Source organism: Bubalus bubalis, chromosome 5, assembly GCF_019923935.1.
Source record: "Bubalus bubalis isolate 160015118507 breed Murrah chromosome 5, NDDB_SH_1, whole genome shotgun sequence".
NCBI lineage: Eukaryota > Metazoa > Chordata > Mammalia > Artiodactyla > Bovidae > Bubalus > Bubalus bubalis.
This window is the reverse complement of record NC_059161.1, coordinates 117,629,435-117,636,313: the sequence shown is the minus strand read 5'-3', so window position 1 is coordinate 117,636,313 and position 6,879 is coordinate 117,629,435. Positions and strand designations below refer to the sequence as shown.

The following is a 6,879-nucleotide window of genomic DNA, read 5'->3' as shown; positions in this document are numbered from 1 at the left end:
GGCACCTCGATGGTGGACTCACTAAATATTCGGTGGGCCCACGGCCCTGCCCGGTCTCTGAAGCCGCAGGTCACCGACCCCGCACCATGAAGGACGCAGAGTCTTCCTCGAGGGCAGCGTCCCGGCTGGACGGGGCTGCGGCGAGGCCGAGCCTCCGAGCTGGCCCTGTCGCCCGGCCTTGCCTGTAGGACGTTAGGGCCCGCGACCCGGCCCAGGCCTGACCGGCACCCGGCTCTTGTGTCCGCGCCACATTCGGCGCCCCCATCCCTGGCTTTGACGTGAGGGAGGGAGGCTCTGGTCCGGGGAGCCCCCGCCCGCCCGCCATGAAGACAGAGACGGAGATCCTGGCGCCGGAGCGCCCGGCCGGGCCCGGCGTCAGTCACCTGCTGAGTAGCCGGAAGCTGGTGGCCCTGGGGGCCGTACTCGGCTGGCTCCTGGTCATCCACCTCCTGGTCAACGTGTGGCTTCTGTGCCTTCTGTCTGCGTTGCTGCTGGTGCTGGGAGGATGGCTGGGCTCTGACGCCATCGTGGGGGCTTCAGGGCGGCTGCACCTGGAGCGCCTCATCCCAATGGCCGTCTGCCCCCCAAACCCCGAGGCTGAGAGGCAGCTGGAGCAGGAGATCGACCGCACCATCCGGATGATCATGCGGGACTTCGTGTCGTCCTGGTACCGCACGGTGAGCCAGGAGCCAGCCTTCGAGGAGGAGATGGAGGCAGCCATGCGAGGGCTGGTCCAGGAGCTCCGGAGGAGGATGGCCAGGGTGGACAGCCATGCTCTTGCCCAGAGGGTTCTGACTCTCTGCGGTTGTCACCTGCAGAGCTATATTCAGGCGAAGGAGGCCGCAGGGAAACAGAGTGGCCCAGGGGAGCCCTCCCAGCTCTGGGAGGCTTACTGCCGGGCCAGCGCTCCACACCCTGCAGTGCAGAGCCCCAGCGCTGAGGTCACCTACACACGTGGCATCGTGAATGTGTTGCTTCAAGGACTAGTACCGAAGCCGCACTTGGAGACCCGGACTGGCAGGCACATAGTGGTGGAACTCATTACTTGCAACGTCATCTTACCACTGATCAGCAAGCTCTCGGATCCGGACTGGATCCACCTTGTACTCGTGGGCATCTTCTCCAAGGCCAGAACTAACCCAGCAGGAGTGGCTAATCCACTCTGCCCAGCCAGTGCCCTGGAACAGCCCTCAGTGCCCACATCTCTGCCGCTGATTGTTGAGGTCCAGGGTCTCGCAGAAGCCCCTTCTCCAGCAGCAGCCCCAGTGCTCCTAAGCTGTAGTGAGCCAGACGGGCCTTCACACCCCTCCCCAGACGTTGAAGAAGGCCATGAAGCGCTGGAGGGAGATCTAGGGGGAGTGTTGGAGGAGAGAAAAGTCGAAAACAGCTCTTCTCATTTCCTGCAGCCTCTGTTCTTGTCAGAAGATGCAGAGCTGGAGTCCCCGGTGTCTGAACTGAGCAAAGAAACCATCATGCTCATGACCTCAAGCCCCTTCCTCTCTGCCAGTATTCAGGATGCCCTGTGTGCCCTCGGGGGCTCCCAGCCTCTGGAGCCTAAGGATGGCAAGGGACCCGAAGGAATAGAAGGAACAGAAGCTGAGGAGGGTCCAGGAACAGAAACAGAGCCAGGCCTGCTTGCCTCCATGCTGAATTCCTGCCCAGAGATCCAGATTGACACAGCGGACAAGGAGGGAGAGCAGGGAAATGATGCCTGTCTCTCAACTTTGCTGCCCAGTCCAGAGAGGATATGCCCCCCACGCCCCTCGTGTTTAGAGAAGGATCTCACCAATGGTGGGAGCTCCCTGGACTCCAGTCTGCCACAGGTCCTGCTCTCCTCCTCTCCACCTGGACCCCTCAGCTCAGCCACCTTCAACTTCGAGTCCCTGGGCAGTCCAGACGGCCCTGTGGTCATCCAGAACCTTCGCATCACCGGCACCATTACTGCTCGAGAGCACAGTGGCACCGGTTTCCACCCATACACGCTCTACACGGTGAAGGTAACACTTAGTGCATGGTCACCACTCTGGTCTGGGAATGGGTTTGGAAAGCAGTCGGTGAGGCCAGTGTTTGGAAGGAGGAAGTCTGCTCTTACTTAGTTTGCTCTGGTTAATTCAACCAGTATCGATATGGAGGGTCTGAAGCTCATGAGTGAAGCAGAGTAGGCTTCCACGACACTCTCACAGACCGTCCTAGAATCTCAGGGCTGTCACTGTGCTGGGAATCATATTTTTCCAGTGGATACAGCCCAGAAATCCTTTCCAGACTACTTCTTGCTAATTTCTTTTTTAAGTACTAATATCCTTTATACTTTGTTTTAGAAAGGAAGGTTGTTTACCTGTATATACCTCAAAAGGTGGCAAGTCCCTCTCCCTGGAGGTGTTTAAGTGTGGTAGTAGGAACTGCTTGGCAGAAGCGATAAGAAGGGGGTTCTTGAAGCAGCAGCTCCCTAAAGCTGATTTTGATAGAGTGAAAGTCGCTCAGTTGTATCTGACTCTTTGTGACCCCATGCACTATACAGTCCATGGAATTCTCCAGGCCAGAATACCAGAGTGGGTAGCCTTTCCCTTCTCCAGGGGATCTTCCCAACCCAGGGATCGAACCCAGGTCTCCCACATTGCAGGCAGATTCTTTACCAGCTGAGCCACAAAGGAAGCCCAAGAATACTGGAAAGGGTAGCCTGTCCCTTTCCAGCGGATCTTTCTGACCCAGGATCGAACTGGGGTTTCTTGCATTGCAGGCGGATATTTTACCAGCTGAGCTATCAGGTTTTGATATAGGCTACCTCCAAGTTTCCCAGAAAGTTGTATTCTTAAAAAATAAGTAATCCTGGGACCCATTCTTGGGAAATTCTCATTCAGAATCCATTAGCACCTGTCAGAATCCATATTCTGACAGCAGGTTCTGCAGCCCAAGAGATTCTGAGGCCTAGCCAAGTTTGGAGACATATCATATAGTGTCCCTCATGGAGCAGAATAGCCACAGAGAGCATCCTAGCTCCCAGGGGCTACGGATGTGAGAGCCCTCACCTGAATTCCACATGCATCTCTTATCTAGGCCTTTCCTTCTCAGTACTGGCCTGAGGGACTGCTTTGCTCATTCCAACTCACAAGGAACACCTCTGTCTGGCTCTAGACAAGCTTTCGACACCAGCCTCAGTCTCACCACTCTTCCATTGCTTGCCCACAGAATACCTTAACCAGACAGAAACACTAACTTACTCCTGATGAGAACAAGCATGTGTATCGTTCTCCCACAGCATTCGTTGTATCTTACACAGTCTCCCCCTGTAGGTATGAAGTTGCAGCTTTCATGCCATTCGGGGCGTTCTCTCTGGGGGGACATTCAGCACTGCTGTCTTTTCCCACATGCCAGCCCTCCTCACATATGAAGACAGCCGACTGTGACCCCATAAAATATCTCCAGTCTTCACATGTCTTCTCGTCATACAGACAGATGATCTGTCCTTGGAAAGAAAGATTCAGTGTTGCTCCAAGAATAATAATTAATCAGCCCCAAGCAAAACAAAAACACATGTTCCTTTAGTGTAGTCCAGGCAAACAAATGATTGTTGTTCCTCAGCTGTTTTCGATTATTTGTTCTTCCCTCAAGTAATATAGATAATCACTGGTTTGAGAATAATGACAAGATGGTTGTCTCCCTATAACATCCAGCCTCATAATTTAGGGGTAAGAGAGCCGGTATCACTATCAGTGTCATACCTTCTGTTTTATCCTCTGTCTTTGGGATTTGAAAGTGGTTATGAGTAAACAGGGTTTGCAGGGAGAACTTTGAAATGGAAGGAGTGAAAGGCAGTGGAACTTCGTTTCCCACCGCCTCGGCCACCTCTGTTGGGAAAGGCATCGCATTGCATACAGCACCCGCCCTGGGATTTGAGCTGTTCGTTAGAGCTTAGAGCGGCAGTGGGGCCTGAGAGGCTAGGGACAGAACAGGAGCAGCGTGCTCGCTTGACCCTGCTCTGCGCTTACTGTGTGCCAGTGAGCTGGTGCAGCCAACAGACGTTCTCTCGACAGTATGAGACGGCCCTCGACGGCGAGAGCAGCGGCGGCCTGCAGCAGGTGGCCTACCACACCGTGAACCGCCGCTACCGCGAGTTCCTGAACCTGCAGACCCGTCTGGAGGAGAAATCGGATCTCCGAAAGTTCATCAAAAGTCAGGAGTTCCCCAGCCCCGGAATGCCTGCTTGCCTTTCGCACCGAGCCACCCTGATCTGAAAGGCTGGAGGCCTGTTATCTGTGAAGAGGGTGGAAAGGGAGAATGCGGCCTTGAGGGTCCCGTGCTCCCTCTGTTTGCTTTTAGGTGTTCGGGGTTTTGGTGCGGGGCAGCACTCATGACATGCTTTCCGGGGTACTGCTTTGCCTCTGAATGCTTTGTTCTGGGGCCCCATCTAGTTTAAGCTTAAAAAAGAAACTTCCGTATTTCCACCTGTGCCTGTGAGAAGTTAAACAGGTTCATAGACTGGTTGCTGTTAAATATTAAACTGTTATCCAGAAATCCTTGCTGCCTTTCCTTTAACAAAAGGCTTCTTGGTGTGCCGTTTGGTTCTCATAAGGTACAGGAACAATAAGAAGACATAAAATTTAATTCATACCATAAAAGCTGTTGAGCAGCTACTCTGTTTTTTAAGAAAATGCCAAGTGAAAGTGAAAGTTGCTCAGTCATGTCTGACCCTGACTATACAGTCCATGGAATTCTCCAGGCCAGAATACTCGAGTGGGTAACCATGTCCTCCTCCAGGGGCTCTTCCCAACCCAGGGATCAAACCCAGGTCTCCCACATTGCAGGCGGATTATTTACCGGCTGAGCAACAGGGAAGCCCATGATCACTCAGATAAACATTTTTAATAAGTTGTGGCATAAATCATGGATTTCAGTTATAGGTTTTCTTTCTTAATAGCAATAGTTAATACTGAAAATATATGCCCAGGTCTCTACTAAGCTCATTTAGTTCTCATAAAAGTCTACAAGATAGATACTATCATTATCCTCATTCTACAGAAAAAAGCTAGGATTAAGCAGGTTGCCTAAGGCCATTATTACAGCAGAGATTGGAGCCAAATTTAAACTTGGGTAGTTAGACTTCAGGGCTGTTATGCATCCTACTCTAGTGACCTCTTATACCTTAATATTATCATGAATAATGGAAGTAGGCTCTCTGTATTATGTCCTTGGGTTATATCTCTAACTCCTGAAATAAAAAAACTCGCATGGAGGGAAGGCCCCAGGGGAGGGACTCTGAAGGGATGAGGCCCAGGCCTTGGTACCCAGCTCCCACCCCAACCTCAGGTCACTTCTCAGCTCAGTTCGCAGGTGAGGAGAAAAATCCCCAGGAAATACATTTGCATTTCTGTGTCTTATATATGTGATGGATAATAAATGGAATAGTTCTTAGTAAATGTTAATCAATTAACTTTTTTTTTTAAAGATGTGAAGGGCCCTAAAAAGCTCTTTCCAGATCTTCCGTTTGGAAACATGGACAGTGACAGGGTGGAAGCCCGCAAGAGCCTCTTGGAATCGTTTCTAAAGGTCAGCATCCTCTGCTGTCATTGTAGCCACCAGACACCCAGGCCAAGGTGGGAGACCTGGGGACTGGAGTTTCTCTCTGAAGTCCTTCTTGTGTCTTTTCAGCAACTCTGTGCCATTCCTGAGATCGCGAACAGTGAGGAGATGCAGGAGTTCCTTGCTCTCAACACAGATGCTCGTATTGCCTTTGTCAAGAAGCCGTTTGTGGTCTCCAGAATAGACAAGGTATGAGCAGGACTGGGTGTTCAGCCTTAGTTTCTTGCAGGGAAGGGGGAGGCATGTTTGAAAGGCAAGGGAGCCGGGGGAAGGGAGAGCAGCACAGAGGAGTAAGTGGAACATGGACTGGGGTTTTCAAGACCTGTTACCAGTACTGCTGAGGGCATCATTGCTGAATGACCGTGAGCGTCAGTACTCCTGACGCTGTAAGCGTGCACAGGTCTCCTGGTGGTATCATGACGCTGTGATTTTAGGGGAAGGGTACAAGGGTCGGTTCACATCTCCACGGACAGGCGGGAGCAGGAAGGCCTCTTCTGGCGATGAAGGTCATTCCCAGCGTTAGTCACTCAGTATGGAGCCCTTAGGCAGGACACCGAGCTGGATTTAGATCTGTGTAGTGATTCTCTGCTGGAGAACAAGGTTCCAAATGGTATCTTGGAACCTTTGGAGACAGTAGCAGAGCATTTGAGCACCACACTGGAGCCTGTGAGCAGTGGTTTCTCACTGATTCTCACGTCTCCAGGACAGAAGTCTGAGGTTTGTGCTGATCAAAAATGCATGTGTTGTAAGAGGTTAGAAAGCGCTGACTCTTTGGCCGAAGAGGGGGTCTCCCTCTTCCAATCTAGACTTTAGGGGATAAAATGATAAAGTGGGACTTCAAGTGAGGGGTGTTCGGAGACATTCACTGCTATGAGGAGAAGACTGCAAACTAGGAAGGGATAAACACGGTGAAACCGCGGAGTTCCTTGCACGTTTGCTCACCCATGCTGATGTGTTCTTTCACTGATTTTTTTTTTTTTTTTTAACCTTCACTGATTTTTTTCAACACCTGCCCCCTGGGTGCCCACTCAAAGCCACACGCTGTACTCATTGCTCATGACACAAGAGTGAGCAGGTACGGGCTCTCCCGGCAGACTACCATTCTGTGAATCTGGAGAGCGAACTGTATTTTCTCAGCTACATTCTCCACATCCATGCAGTTCACTATGTTCTTTCCCTGAGTTGCTGTCCCCTGGTCTCTACTGTGGTCCTCCTTGACCATGTCAGTCTTGCCTTGGCTGTGCCAGCTGTGCTCCCCAAGGAGGACTAACACAGGATGAGACAAAGCCAGCGGCAGTGTTG

At 51.8% G+C, this 6,879-nt stretch overlaps 1 protein-coding gene across 4 annotated transcripts in view; it reads left to right on the top strand.

Annotated features, from left to right (window-relative positions):
* The first annotated feature begins 314 nt into the window (after positions 1-314).
* Positions 315-6,879, top strand: part of SNX19 (sorting nexin 19) — a 32,272-nt gene continuing 25,707 nt past the window's right edge. For all 4 annotated transcript variants that reach the window (XM_044943576.1, XM_006061689.3, XM_044943577.1 and 1 more), the window contains exons 1-4: positions 315-1,997; positions 4,032-4,170; positions 5,444-5,544; positions 5,647-5,766. In XM_044943576.1, coding sequence (XP_044799511.1) covers positions 324-1,997; positions 4,032-4,170; positions 5,444-5,544; positions 5,647-5,766 — 2,034 coding nt within the window. In that variant the 5' untranslated portion in view covers positions 315-323. The remainder of the gene's footprint in view (positions 1,998-4,031; positions 4,171-5,443; positions 5,545-5,646; positions 5,767-6,879) is intronic.